At 38.8% G+C, this 16,016-nt stretch overlaps 1 protein-coding gene across 2 annotated transcripts in view; it reads left to right on the forward strand.

The window, feature by feature from the left end:
- The window catches only part of THSD7A (thrombospondin type 1 domain containing 7A), a 534,141-nt gene that overhangs the window by 394,130 nt on the left and 123,995 nt on the right, over nucleotides 1-16,016 (forward strand). For both annotated transcript variants that reach the window (XM_084619828.1, XM_084619829.1), the window contains one exon: nucleotides 15,708-15,899. In XM_084619828.1, coding sequence (XP_084475954.1) covers nucleotides 15,708-15,899 — 192 coding nt within the window. The remainder of the gene's footprint in view (nucleotides 1-15,707; nucleotides 15,900-16,016) is intronic.

Below are 16,016 nucleotides of genomic sequence, written 5' to 3' on the forward strand. Positions count from 1 at the left end.
GGTGTTGAGTTGATCAGCGGAGTCCATGGAGTCCTTTGGGGACCCCAGTTTGAGAAATGCTGCTCTATTCCATTGGGTATATACTGTATTTATGTTGTTATGGCAGAATGTACGAATTTAAATTGTCTTAAGTGTTGTTGAGCTATGAAGCTGTGAAAATAATACGCTGATAGATGGAGAATATCAAAACAGCCTGTTATTTCTTCTGGCCTGACAAAGTTGAAATGTTGTTCTCATTTTTCCAGCATTAAACTGCCGATTGTCTGACCTTTCTTTCAGATTATAATTTGTGTTGAGTTCTGATGAGTGTAATATCTCTCTTTTTCTGCCAGGAAATATCTGATTTCACAAGATGACCACTGTGGTGGTAACTTGAAAAGCCCTAAAATAATATGTGTCATTTCATAATGGTGGTATTGTAATTACAACAGACTGAGTCATGAAGTGCTGTTTGGATATTAAAAACCCAAAAGAAAAACAGGAGAAAAACAAGTTCTAAATAATATATTGATTGTAATGACTAGTTTAAAGAAGGAAGGCCTGTAGAAAACGTGCAGGAATTTATAAACTATTTCCAAGGAAGAAAAGGTAAAAGTAAAATAATAATAATAATAATAATAAAAAGTAAAGCGCAAACATCTAGTCAGTTTTTTTGTGCTTTTACTGTACTGAATAGCTTGGATATTTGGAATAACAGGCACTGTTTATCAGTTTCTTCTGCTGCTGCTTCTTCTATGAGACATAGTTGAGCTAAATGCCTCAAAGTACAGATAGGACAAAATCCCACACCAAGAGCTTACAACATACAGTAGAACCTCAGAGTTACCAACACCTTGGGAATGGAGGTTGTTCGTAACTCTGAACAAAATGTTCTGTTTGTTCTTTCAAAAGTTTACAACTGAACATTGACTTACTATAGCTTTGAAACTTTACTATGCAAGAAAAATGCTGCTTTTAACCATCTTAATGTACATGAAACAAGCACAGAAACAGTTTTCTTGCCTTGTCACGTTTAACACAGTTGTGCATTTGCTTGTTTTGTGTGTGTGTGTCTCTGCTACTGCCTGATTGTGTACTTCCAGTTCCCAGTGAGGTGTGTGGTTGACCAATCAGTTTGTAACCCTGGTGTTCATAACTCTGAGGTTCTACTGAAACAACTTGAGGCATTGAAGGAGAGTTATAAAACAATAGGCAAACAGCAAAAATGCTATATGGTTCACTTGAAGTAATCTGCCTGTAATTGTGAAGTAATATGGGTTTTTTAAGTAAACATAACTAAATATGAATACACAATAATGAAAAATGTCTTTATTGACTCGCTTCTTGCAGATGTCATGATAATGGGTCTTCAGGAGGGATGTGAACGAAGTGATGACAGCCACCTTAGACACTAAGCTCAAGACCTTATCTCGTTCACCAACAGAAGTTGGTCCAATGATAAAGATATTACCTCATCCACCTTGTCTCACTAATCTAGCAAAGCACTTAAGCACATGACTTCAATAGAAATACCTATATGCTCAGAGTTACATATGTGTTTCAGTCCTTCACTGGATCAGGGCTTTGCAACCCAGTTCAGGAAGGATTCTTCTATGCATAGGAGTGACATGGGAAAGGGTTAGATTCACAAAAGGTCATAGGTGCCTAGAAAATCACTGGGATTCATAAAGCCTGAGTTAGGCACCTAGGCTCTCTATACAATGTGTGGGTAGAAAGAGGCTCTGAAGAATAGTATTCACAAAACCCAGCATGCTGACCAGGGATCTGCCTAAGCTAGCCAATGGGAGATGCTGACAACCCTGTCACAGTGTTAAGCACCTAAGCCTAGGTTGCAATGAGGCACCTATCTCTGTTTGGGAACCACAGTGAGGAACTCTCTCTTGAAGATAAGGGCTTTAGCTTCCCCCCCCCCGCACAATAAATGCAGGAGAAAGAGGAGGTGGAGGAGGTTGTGGTGCCTCCCTTATAACTTTTAGCCCAGTGGTTAGAGGACCTATCCAGGATGTGAAAGACCGAGGTTCATTTTCCCCCTCTGCTTGGTGGAGAGAAAGATCCTGCCTGAAGCAGCAGTGCATGCTTAGAGGCAGAAACTTGGGTGCCTAGGTAACTTTTACAGTAAAAACATAGTTGCCACATGATTCAAGGTGCCTACAGGTTGAGTGGGTTGAATGCCTGTGATGCCCAATGTTGGATTTTGATGCCTAAAGTAGCAGTTAGAAACCTAAGGCCTTTTGTGAATCCAGTCCTTGGCACAAGAATTTAGGCCAAAATGTTCAAATTAGGGTGCCTAATGTTAGGCTCCTAAATTCATATTTAGGTACCAAAGTAAAAATAGTTTTCAAAGGTATTGAGCATCTGGAGCTCCTGTTGAAGTCAATGAGAATTATGGAAGATCAGCATATCTGCAAAATCAGGCCATTTTTAGACAGCTGCCTAAATGTGGATTTAAGAGCCTAACTTTAGGCACTCAATTGAAAACATAAGCTGTAGAAATTAGTGGAATACTACCAGCATTTTGGGAACTGTTCTCCAATGGCCACCTTTGTTCTGATCTTCCCTATTCTTTCCTTTATATGTTTTTCCTCAAATCTGAATAATTCTGACTATCGAGATCCTGAATCCAAATCTAGTTCAAATTCAAATATCAGACTTCATGCACATCCATAGGAATTAGTTAAGACTGGTTTAAATTCAGTGACCCTCCATGGCCTTTCCTTGATTCTGTTATGCCACTTATGTGAGGGATTTGCGGTTTATTGTAGGGGAAAAAACCTTGCACCCAGTCAATAGTTACAGTAAAGAGGCATGTGAAAGTTTTTTGTGCCTGCAGCTGCTCTGGTTACCTGTATCTGATGGATTTAAAAGCTAGGTAAATGCCCAGTAATGAAAAAATAATATGGTTATAGTCCTCCATCAAATTAAAAAAACAGATTGCATTTTCAGAGGAATGGTCTATAAAACATGTATGGCATAGTTCCTATTTTTCAAAATTATGTAAGAATTTTCCTAATTTTGGTCAAAGCAAGTTTAATGCAATCTCTGTTAAACTTTATGGAATTTCTATAACATTTTATAGAAACTAACTGGAGTAAGTCTATCTCTAGAATATTCTTTAATATATTTTTCTCAGAGAAATTCTGTAGAGTATTTTGGTTTGGCAAAACCTGTTGTCACTGGGATATTGTCTAAATCTCTTGCATCAGAATTTGAGGTACCTTACAAAATAATTTATTAGTGTTTTTGCCAAACATTTTTATAAATACATTAGAAATTTTCAAGTGATAGGTTTCTAACTGCTACTTTGGAGCAGCACTGTGTCTTTTGTTTCCTTATAGCACCATCAGCACTTTATCTTTCCTCACCTCATCTGTTTAAAAGTGGCCTTTTGGCCTGATAAATTGATCTGACTTAGTCCCATGCCTACAATTGATTTTATTCTAAATGGAACTGTCATCAAACTTTCTTTTTCTTTTTTAACCAAGATGACATGTGATTGGTTTATTTGATTGTAGAAGGCAACCGTGCTTGGTTATGATCAATACATTTGTGTTCACTGCTCCTGATCGTTCTCAATATGACTACATTAACAAATGAACCCTGAAAATGTTCCAGCCCCCTGTCAGACTGTGCAGCAGAAACCTACTCCCATTCGGTAGGAAATGCTGTGCTGTTGTAGTGCAGTGGGCATTTTCTGGGAAAACATTTATGATACCACTGTATTAAATGTGCTGTGGTATAAATTTTGATTATAGGAAGTACTGTGGTAGAGTCATTACAACATTTTAGCATTTTTTTACGTTTTAACAATATCCACTGTAATAGTAAATTCAAATTCTAAATATTTTCTATTGATAAAAAATGTTATCAAATATACTTTATGTCAGTGAATATTAGGTGCTAACGGAACAGGGAAAAAGGTCAGTAAATGTAACATCCAGAATAAAAAGAAGAATTTTCCCTTTATTTTTTAAGTTTTCCTTTTGTAATATCTACACTGAGTTTTCTCAGTCCATTAAGGTAGCATGCCCAGCCAGCAATGCCAATTATTAAATTGGCTGAACTACACTGTAAGTGACATCAGGTCATGTGATAGCAATACTAAAATGGGCCCTCAGTATGTGCAATATGGTCACTCAGCGTGTGCAAGTTTATACGGTAGAGAGGCCAGTTATCATGGCACATCAGTGGAGCTGAAACATTCTTTTTTCTAAGAGATATCTACATGACCTCCAAAAGCTGTGTTTAGTTTTCAACTCATGTACTACACCCTGGGCAGAAGTAGGGTACAGTTAGAAATTGACAGTGAAAAATAAGAGACAGGATTAATTAGTAAAAATAAATGTTTAAAAATGGAAACCAGAAAATGTCCCGGTGTTCTCACTGGTAACAAGAGAAAGGGAAGAGAACATTTTCCTCTTCTCCCATAGGAGAGAATTCAAGGACGAATGAGGTGTTTGCATTTTCAAGGGAAAAAATTTAGTCCCCTCTGCCCCCAGCTGAATACCTGGGGATATTGCATTTTTAAAATACATTTCTGAGTTAACATAGTTATGGGAAATTATTTTTTTCCTGTTGTTGCTTAATCTGCCCTCCCTACATATGTGACAGATGGCACTGCATTTTACATCTAAAAATAATTATTTGGATGGGGGGGATACTGTTCCTCTCCCTGTTTTTATCCCTCTGTGTCAAGTTAGAGGCTGTATCTACATCACTGTAATCCTGATAGATGACTGTAATATAAATGGAGATACATATGATCTCCCGTTACCAAACATTACAATGGGATTACAGGAAGCATTAATATTGTATCCCAGAGTGTGGGTTAATTATTTTTAACCCATTATAGCCTAAGTATACATTGGAATTTAGTCCTCTCATTTTCAATAATTTTATGAGGAAATATGAGTTTTAAATGTTTTCCTGATGCTTTTTTAAGATTGTCCCCATATTGCTTTCATGATTTCATCTTTCTGAGAAGGTATTTTTCTTTGGACTTGTTTGTTCCTGTGACTATTATGCATAGAGGGAGTCCAGAGCTAGTGCAGAAGGGAGAGAGTAGTTATTATGGAGAATGCCATCTTTATAGAATACTCTTCTGGTTCTCCATTATACCTCTCAGTAGCCCCTCTTCCTGAGTATCCCAGGATCAGAACTTTGTGTAGATTCAAGGACAAGGAAGCAGAAGATGGAGCTATGGAGTAGTCTATCTCTCAGGCATACTTCTCCTTCAGACCCTGTACATTTCTGATCAGCTATCTGGGATGAAATAACTCCTTCTGGCTCCCCTCTGTAGCTGCTGATGTGCAGCGATGTGAGGAGATTAGCAAAAAGAAGCTGTGCTGTCAGCTGGGACTAGGGTGAACAGATGTCCCAATTTTATAGGGACAGTCCTGATATTCAGGGCTGTGTCTTATATAGCTGCCTAATACCCTCCACACCCTGTCCTGATTTTTCACACTTGCTATCTGGTCACCCTAGCTGGGACTGAGGTGAGGACAGTAGGGTTACTGTGGAGAGGCTGCAGAAAAGAACAAAGGTTCTGGTAGATATCTCTGAGTTAGGGATAGATTTCTGCATAGATTCTTGAATTTTGCAAGACCACACCACTTGCACAGCTCACTAACTAACAAGAGAACCTTCTCAACAATAACACACAACCACTTGCTCCTGTGTTTAGTGAAGCCTCTTCCATAGTCAGCCCTGCTTCTTCCTTCCCTTAGGAAGTAGCCAGGTCTGGTAGGTTTTGAGCTCCACCTACCTTTGCCTTTCAGTTATTTCTGCCTGGTCCCAGTATCATAGAAAAGGGAAGAGGTTTTTGTCTGACTCTTTCCAGGTTGCCCCAGATAGGTATTATACTGTCATTATGAATATTTATTTTAAAAGGGAGAAAACAACCATATTTGATTTTCTACAGTTACATTTTAAAAACAGTAGAAGGCCCAATTGCATATGCACAGTCGTGCATGTGGTCTGGTATTTGCACATGTAAGGGACAAGTTAAGTGACTCTGTGGTCATTTCTGTATGCAGTTCCTGGTTTGTGTGGGCAGTCATGGTAACTGTGTGCACAAGATGCACTGGATACAGTTCCATGTGTGTTTGTGTGCACAACTCTCCTATTTAAAAACATTCATCTCTATTCACTTTATTAAATTAGTATTTTGAAAATAGTGTCCCAAAGTATCATATTTCTTATTTTGCTAAGAATATATAAGAAATAATAATATAAGAAATTATTTTTATTGTCTTTTATCAAAACATGCATTTTTAAAAAGTAAAGGACTCTTCTAATAGTAGTGTTAAGTTCTGTTTTGAAACAAGAATCAGAGTAAAGTTGCAAATAAACCATTAAACCAGCTGATCGCAATACAACGATCTTTTCATTTAATCTATTAGAGAAACATTCTTAGACCTCAGCATCACCAACAGATATGAGAAACATTTGAATAGTGCCATTGAAATCAATGCCATTTCTACTTAGCCTTCTTAAAAGAAAATGACTTCACGAATATTAACTATCAACTAATTAAGACGTAATTAAATGCAAATACTACTTAACAGAAGTAATTGAGAGAGAGGCCTGTGGTTAGGGAATTAGTAACTGATTTAATACACACAGCTAACAGCATCACCTAAGCAATAAATTGGACTGCAAGAACTACTGTAGCTGATAGTGATTGCAAATGCACTGTAGCTGTTTTGTAAATTGCTATGTAATGCCACACCTTGAAGATCCTCAGTTTTACAAGAATTGTGTTAAGAAATCAATGCAGAAAAGCAATTAAATTGTATGAACCTACTAGATTCTTATGATTCCTATGGTAAAGAAAACTAAAATGAATCAGTTTCTTATTAGTTAGTAAAACTCCTATGAGTAAAATTCCTACCATGCTCCAAGTCTTGCTGACATTTGGGAATGGACACCCACTAGAACTATACCAGTTTGCTGATAGATTTTGCTCATCTTCCACTTGAAATGTATTGTCCCAGTTCAGCTGTGACTTTCCCTCACTTTTATTGCATATATTTGTACAGAATAGTATCAAATCTATGTTTCTGCTGTATTACTGTGGAGAAATTTTAAAGGACACTAATTTTCAACTTACGGGAAAAATACAAAGAAATAATATCCACTAACTTGTCATCCAGGGATCACTGAAAACCAAGGAGGCAATCAGAGTACAATGTATAGAACATATATATTTTAGTCAATGATCCACAAAATTTCTGAAAATTGTCAGTGCATGTCAGAGAGAGAGAGAGATTCTTCCATGTCATACAAGTGGTCATTCAAGAACTGGAATAGAAAAGAATTTCACAGAGAAAAATAATAGTTTTGCTCTTATTAATAGGACTCTCCAATTTTGTTATATTGATATTAAAGCTGCCTTACAGTCCCTCTGATCTTTAGACAGAAAAATAGGAGCAAATATTGTCCAGAGCTTATAAATGGTGCTGAGGTAAACAGAAGATTGTATAGTTCTTTGTATGACAACCAAAAATATTTACTACAAGGAAATTATTGAATTGGTAAGAGCAAAAGAGCAAAAGTTCAGACTTGGCTTCATGGGCTGTTTTACCTCCAAAACTCCTTCTTAAAAAGCTGGTATGTTCAAGAGGACTATAAATAATGACAAATTGCAGGTAAATGTCTTTTGTTCTGTCTACAATGGTTTATTTGATTAGGTTTCCAGCGATTAACTTCTCTACTACCCTCACAGAATGAAAACTGGGTCAGCTTCTGTTGGTAGTGCATGGATTTTAATTAGAGACATGTAGGGAGAGAGAGAGTGCCTTCCTCAGTCAATACTATATAAGAAAAAAGGTGAATTGACTAAGGAACCTTCAGTTTCAGTGTGAGGTGTGTTTCATTCTAAATTTTCATTCAGTGCCCCAGAGGAAGTCAGAGTAAGATGGGGGAAAAGGAGATAGCAATGTGCTTTTGTCTCTAGCAGCTGTCAGGTTCATAAAAGGGCAGAAATAATTTTTAACGTGCAAAATAGTATGGACTTCTGTTCTTTACAATGCATTTGTCACAATTTTAATGTACCTCTCTCTCTTCCCTATTAGTCATTATTGGCTGCAACAGTATGTTTTGGAGGGAAAGATTAGTGTGAGGCCCTGGTCTACACTTAAATGTTAGCACTTACACTGCTATGTCACTTGGGTATGTGAAAAATCCACACCCCTGAGCAACATAGGTAAGCCTACCTAACCCCCAGTGTAGGTAGTGCTATGTCAACAGAAGAATTCTTCTGTTGACCTCACCCGCACCTCTCAAGGAGATGGAGAACCATCCTGTCTACACGGAAGCACTACAGTGGTTCAGCTATAACGCGGCACCTGTGCCACTGTAACAATTCAAGTCTAGACAAGCTCTCAATTGTAAATACAAAGCCAGAATTTTATGATTTCCAGTACTAGACATGCAGGGTTTTTCCTCTTCTAGAGAATTTTGGGAGAATCTAAACACTGGTATGAAAGCTAGGAAATGGTAGCTGTCAAGCATCTCATACTGTGTATTGGTGGTTTTTGTAATCTATATAATTACCCATTCGAAATTAAACTGAAAAGCAGCTATATCTAAGACAAGATCTTTAAAGGTGAAAGTCTACTGTGCTAATTCAGGTTTGTTCCCAATTTGTAGTGATTTCCCATATTTTATTTTATTTTTACCTGCCTTGCTTGAATTTCCCTTATGTTGTGTGCTTTTTGTTTGGTTGGTTTCGGTTTTTTGTTTTGTTTTGTTTTTTTCCAGAGTAGTGTGATAACTATTCATTAGCACAGTGGTTTATTACATCATTATAATCCCACTTTGACATGCTTATAACTTTCTGAAACAAAACTCACATTTTGGTTTGAAATTTCCCTTGTTTGCTCTCTCTGCAGAGGTGAGGCAGGAAAACATTTTTTGGACATTTCTGAGTTACAAGAGGGTAAAAAATGCATTGTTCCCACTTAAAAATATAATCACATTCTTTTCCCTGTAGGAATACCTCAAAAACTTTGAAAATATGGCATTTAAATAATCCTCAGTGAGGATTTATATGGTTTGCTAAATTTGATGAGGGGTGGGAGAAGGAGTGTTAAAAATAACGTTAGCAGTACATTAAAATCAATTGAGGAAACATTGCAGAAACTTCTACAAGATTACATATGTAGACAGGTTTATCTCCACATCTAAGTTAAGGGCCAGACTGTACTGGATGGGCACAGAGCACACTCTGCAGCTGTGTCCCACATTACACCCCTAGCCAATTTGCGGTCAGTGGTTGGCTCGCTGTGAGGATGTTAGGAAGGAACCAAGAACTGCAGTTATGCCCATCTGTTGCATCAGAACTCAATAAAGAGAGATGGCTCCTTCTGTCCCTGCCCACTATACACATACAAACAAGGGCCAGGCACGATCTTTCCCTAGACGCGGTCTGTCTATATAGGGAAATTACATTGTGTTAGAACAAGGCCCTGAGGACTCATAGTAACTAGCACTATATAAACTTTTAGTAGGAATTGTTTTTAACGTTGTGTTGGCTGCTTGTGATTCATCCTACGGTATACCACACAAATTTATATCACAAATTTAAAAAGGATGGCCCTGTCTACACTGAACATTTTATATCATGTTAATTACTATATTTCCTCAGGGTCATGTTCTAACATGCTGTAACTTCTGAGTATAGACAATCCCTGAGGGTATGTCTACAGTGCAGTGTAAACCTGGGGTTAGTAGAACTTAAGTTAGGAGACCCTGGGTTTGTTAACCTAGGGCTTGAGTGTCTACACTTATATATAGCCACAGGTTAGGAACCGTTGAACCCTGAGTCCCAGCCTGGGTCTCCCATGTCTACATTGCGTTATGCAGGCCCGAGACCAACCACCCATAGCCTAGACACACTTCCAAAGTGTGACCGTTCTAGCCCTTTGTTTGTGGTGCAATAGGAAAACTTGACTGTTCACCAAACTTGACTTCCAGAGGACAAAGAAAGTCGACCGATGGGATTTGGCAGACTCCCAGAGTACGAGTCCATTGAGGCTGCATCTACACTGAGAAGCAATAGGTATGTCTACATCGCAGTTAGACACCCATGGCTGGCTTGTGCCAGTTCTTTCAGGCTCATGGGGCTCAGGCTAACGGGCTGTTTAATTGTGGTGTAGACATTCTGGCTTGGGCTGGAGCCTGGGCTCTAGGACCCTGTGAGGTGGGGAAGATCTCAGAGCTCGGGCTGCAGCCCGAGCCAAATCATTTACACCCTGATTAAATAGCCACACAAGCCTGAGTCAGCAGGCATGGGCCAGTTGCGGGTTTTTAGTTGTCGTGTAGACATACCCAATAAGGCTTGAACCCGGAGTCCCAGCTTGACTCAGGCTTGGACCTTCCAGGACTATGGGCTCCTGGGGCCCTGGCCGAGCCCTGGGTTAGCACAAATTGTGTGTAGATGGAAGGGAGGTTAGGCTTGAGCCTGAGTTTGAACCATGAGCTTACATTTCAGTGATGATGTGCCCTAAAGGTACACCTACAAAGGGTAAAAGACCCACGGCCATGGCTGACCTGGGTCAGCGGACTTGCCCTGGTGAGGCTAAAAATCACTGGGTAGATATTCAGGCTCAGGCTGGAGCCTGAATATCTACACAGTGATTTTTCAGCCCCGGAACACAAGGACCTCGAGCCCAAGTCAGCTGATCGATGCCAGCTACAGGTTTTCTATCCCTGTGTAGACATACCCTAAGTGTCTAGTTGTATGAGTTAATTAACTCCACTGATAAAGCTTGTTAGCTCTGCAAGTCAGATAACTGAAGAATAGAGAGCTACCAGCTCCACCTGCAAAGCCAGAGGAGCTTATAAACTCTATGAGCTGAATACTTGTAAAGCTTCTATTTTCTTTCCTTTTTTCTTCTCTTCTCATCTTTTCTTTAAAATGCCCATAAGACATTTTATGCAAAATCTATATTAATACTTAACTACATTTGTAGAGTTGGCATAACAAAAAATTAGAAAATGCAAAAACTAAGGTTCCAACAGAAATGCTAATTCAGTGGCTTTGTGTAGATATGCTTTGTGTATACTGTACACATAGAGGCCATATTCTCACTCTAGCAGCACAAAGCAAAGCTTTAAAGTTGTCCTAAGTGGCCAATTGAGGATCTCCTTGTGTAATTGAATCCCCAGGTGCCACAGAGCGAACTCCAGATATTGTTGCTCTGAAAGCATTTTTGGAGAGATCTTGGTTGGCATCTGCTCCACTCCAGCAATTGCTAGCTGTTGCAATGGCCTCGTGGGGGCCACCATAGGTGAATGTACTTTTATAGTAGTCCTTAGGTTACCCTGGAAATTGTGGAAGGGCAAAGATGGTATAAAGTTGCCTTTGCCATCCCTTTTCCGCTCTCCCACCAGATCCTGCACTGAGTGCAGGTTTGCCATTCCCAAGGATTGGGACCTGTATGTGTAGTAAAATATGTTGCATTGTATGTCCAAAATATATGCCATAACTCACCCAGCATATGTAGTGCTTTTGAATTACCATTGTTTCTGAATCCTTAATTTTGCATTTCCTGATTTCTTATGATTTTAAACATAGGCTAAAAAATGCTTGAATGCAGTATTTGTGCATTTAATACATCAAATTTCCAGCCATAGCATTGTAACCCTAATCAACCTTCCTATTTTAATATTTCATTACATTTGTTTAGTCTCTATTTTTTATTAAGTAAGAAATAGCAGTTTTTGTATCAAGCCCATGTTTCCTGTGATCTACTTAACAATCACATCTGTTGTACCTCAGAGGAGGCCATCATATGACACTTCCAAGAAGTGTAGAAATCTCAAGATACCACCACAAGTTGGCACTTAGACATTTCTTCTTTTACAGCCTCAGAAGCACAAGTACAAACATTAGGGACTGACTTCAACCTATCTGGACTCTAACCAGTGCCAAGGCACAAATCTGTACAATGTTAATTTCTAGGCTGGATTGTATGAGGTTTTGTTTGATGAACTTCGGCACGCGGCCAGACAGATTCTTGCAGACCTGAGGCTTCCACAGTCTACAGTATTTATGACTGTATGATGATTAAATTTTGTGATAAATAAAAATTGTTTTGTTGACATTTAAAGCTCTCCAGAAATTTCATCCAGTTTATTGCAGTGACTGTTTGACTGTATGCATCAAGTTGTTGGGTTCTTGCCATTCAGGAACTCTGGTTGATTGCTAGACATGGGGCCAAGGCTAAGGTTTTCGTTTTCCCTGTGGAATGCTTCTGTTCCTATTGTACTTTAATCTTAGAGGAATGTTAAGTTGTCTTAACAACTTTATTGAGTCCAATAAAGGTTTTACTTTACATTTGGGCTTTACAAATAAAGGGCCAAATGTTCCTCTACCTGCCATCCCATTTGCTTCAGGCAATTTTTATAATGCACCTCGGCATGCACTGTCTTAATAGAGCTAGTTTTATTATACTGTCTTCAGTGTCCTCGTTTAGAGCCTGCTTTGGGAGTGCAGTAAAAGGGGTTGTTGTGCTAAATAACATCACATGGAAATTTACTCTGATATTTATGAGCACGAAGCCTATTCTGCTGTAGCAAGAGTTTGCCATTCACAGGGTGCAGCTGATCTGTATAAGTCCTGACTCGTTGGTCTAAAAAAAATAAAATGCTCCTTGCCGGTTGGGCCAGCTTCAGGTGTGGTGCTGGCACGTCCACAAATGGAGGGTGTCAGTAGCAGAAACTATGCCCAGAGGAAGCTTGTAGTGATATCATCCGTCACCCTTCCACTGGGAGCTGGCATGACATTGCCTGGGGAAGAGGGTGAGGTTGAGGTTAGGAAGACCACTGATGGGGTACTTGTAGAGCCCAAGCAAAGACTAAATCACCTCTTGACACTTGTGGACTCCTTGAAGAACACAGCCTGGCCTTTCCTGTGGTAAAGAGTGAATCCCTTCCACCCCTCCTGGGCACAGAAGCTCTCGCACATGCAGTTTGCACCTCCCTGCACCAGAAAATGAATCTAGCTGCGCATCTGCATTATACATTATATCATAGAAATATTGCCCAACTAGGTAGGCACTTTTTAAAAAATAGGAGCTGTCACTCAAAGTTGAATTTTAATGAAAGTCAGCTAATTTATGAGAGTTTAAGTATCATGCAAATAAAGGAATAACAATAAAGGAAAATAGAAAAAAAGTTGAAAACATAGGAAAGTAAGTTAGGAAAGAGTTAGTAAAAGGAGCTGTAGAGGGAAGGAGCCAGAGCCCACTGAAGGAGGTTGTGGAGTAAGAGAGGGTTGTGTGAGGCCTTTTACAAGGATGAGGTTCCATTGGGATTACCAAGTGACTGTCATGGAGCCTGATGGGTTGATTTCAAAGGTTCAGATAATTTAGATAAGCACCCAACCTTTAGAATACTTATACAAAATGAGCCTCAGAACTTCACACGTCACAAACTCTGTCAAGGAGAGGTTTGAGGTTTTGCCTGTTGTGACTTGAGAACAAGTGTGAATAAAGGATTTGACAGGGATGAAACTGGGAGACAATAGTGCACCCAAAACAAAACAAGCCCCCTTCACTGCCCCATTTTAGCAGGAATCTATTTTTAACCCTATGTCATATTATAGCATTCATTAACAATGCTGAGAGTAACAGTATGCCATTGTAAAAACTCTGATTTTCAGGCATTTGTCTTTTCACACAAATATTTTTTAAAGTTTGAAACTCAATGTGTACATTCCTGGCCTGTGACAGAGAGGCTTTAAGATTCACGTAGTCTCTATTTAGCTGGCTTCTTAATGGTTCAGATTATTTTTATTCTTTTTTAGTAATAAAAGGCTAACTTTGTGCTTGGGAGAAAGCAAATTTTTGTAGACTTGTGATTATCAGTACCCACAGCTCCCACTGACTTAACCTTTGACAATAAGGTCATCTGTTATTAATATTAACTGGAGTCTTCACTGCTGAGACATAAAGAGCATAGTAACTATTTTTTACCAAATATTTTGTTGTATCAAGGACTAAATTCATAGGAAATCTTGATGTGAAATTATTTCATTGACATTAGCTATTAAACGTTTGATCGAATGGAATGGAATGGACTGTCTTAGTCAGTTCCATCGAGAGTGTACATATTTCAGTGAGATCTCAATGGATGAATAATAATACCATAGAGTTTTTTCTATGCTGACATTTGATATTACAGGGATTCCAAGACAGCTATTTTAAAATGCTCAGCACAGTACAAACAAGAGAAATGAAAGAAGCAAAACTGTAGTATGTTAAAGTGGCATTGACAGGCTGTGATCTTTCCATCTCGGTAAAGTGTTATAAATGGTGAATGGAACCTCAGAAATCCGTCCTGTGTAGTCCCCAGAATTATTGAAAGTGATTTCTATAACTAGGTTCTCATTCTTTGATGCATGCACATTGTGGTGACAAGACCATGTCTCTAGAAGACTCATTTTGGCCCCAAACTGCTTAATCCCTGGTTTTCCTCTGCTATTTAGGATGAGGGTTTACCCTCAGGAGAAATGTGCTTCTGTCACTGTTAGTGAAACCTTTTGGTACCCATTTACTCATTTGGCAGTATTCATGTACCTTGTCCCTGGACTTCATTCTTCACAACACTGTGGAGCCAGGAGCCTCCATCCATTTACACCTCTCTGTACTGTCCTTTGCCTAAATAGCTTCTGTGTTTTCCTCAGTGGTAAAGTTGGACTTCTTCTCAATAGCTGGTTCAGCGTACAGGGCTGTGCAATGAAGCCCATTCTTTTCAAGTTCACTAAAAGACCTCCAATGAAGGATTTGTTTACAAATCTTACACAGAAGTAATGATAGAGAATCTAGATCTAGAATAAGATCATTCAAGATAGATCTTCGACCCAATGAGTTGTTGCAGTGTTCCTTATTGTAAATTAACTAGTGTTTTGTCCATTGGGTAGTTGTAGATTCCTAGTTTTAACTGTAGCACTTAATTTCCTTCCTGACATTAAATGTAATCCTGGTATTGGTGCTCCAGCCCCCACTCCCTTAAAAAAAAATTCCATTAATGAGACTTTTTAAATTCCATTAATGAGACTTCTAACCATATAATTAGATGTGCACCTCAACTTGACCCAAGAGAACCCCAAAACATCTGTGGCCGAGCCAGAGACAGATGTTGGCCCTGCTAATTAACAAAGAGCTCTTAGAACCAAATAAGGAGCTTTGTTCCCATTCTGCTTAAACACTTTACACATTCTGACACCCAAATTTAATGCAAAGTTGGGGTTGTTTTTTTGTTTTTGTTTTTGACTGAGTTGTGCATATTAAAACACAGGGGCTGAGAAAACTACATGAACTGAAAATTAAGATTTTTTTTCCCCTGAAACCTCTGGAAATTGAGGCTGCTCACTTGCCTGGACCTAATATACTTACATTGTTTGGGTATATAATATATTTTGTTCATGTGTATCATATATTCATGATTTTTTTACAGTTGCTATGACCCACACCCATATCCATTTCATCAGAGTTCAAATTCTGCTACATAAGTACATTTGAGAATTGTGGCATGTTCTTTTAACATGAGGCCATAGAAGACCGTCATTCTGATGGGTAATCTATTTACTTTGTTTTTACACAGCAACAGAATCTAATTTATTTGTGTGCCCATCTGGGCTAGATTGCTCATTTTAAGTTAATTTAACAATGATAGACTGCTACTGGCCTTTTCTTTCCCAGGAGAAGAGGTTGACAGACAGCTGTGTAGAGATGCTATCTATCCAATTCCCATTGTCTGTGAAGTTCCATGCCCAAAGGATTGTGTAATCAGCATGTGGTCTGGATGGTCGTCCTGCTCTCACACCTGCTCAGGCAAAACCACAGAAGGCAAACAGATGCGAGCCCGCTCTATTCTGGCATATGCAGGTGAAGGTAAGGTTGCCTACTTCAGCAGTCTTTGTATTTGGTTCTGAATTGTTAATTAACTTAACAAAGCTGAAATAATTCAGTGATCAGAGAGAGCAGATTAGTACAGTGCATCCTTTCTTT

This window comes from Lepidochelys olivacea, assembly GCF_965140295.1.
Source record: "Lepidochelys olivacea isolate rLepOli2 genome assembly, chromosome: 2".
NCBI classification, from domain to species: Eukaryota; Metazoa; Chordata; order Testudines; family Cheloniidae; genus Lepidochelys; species Lepidochelys olivacea.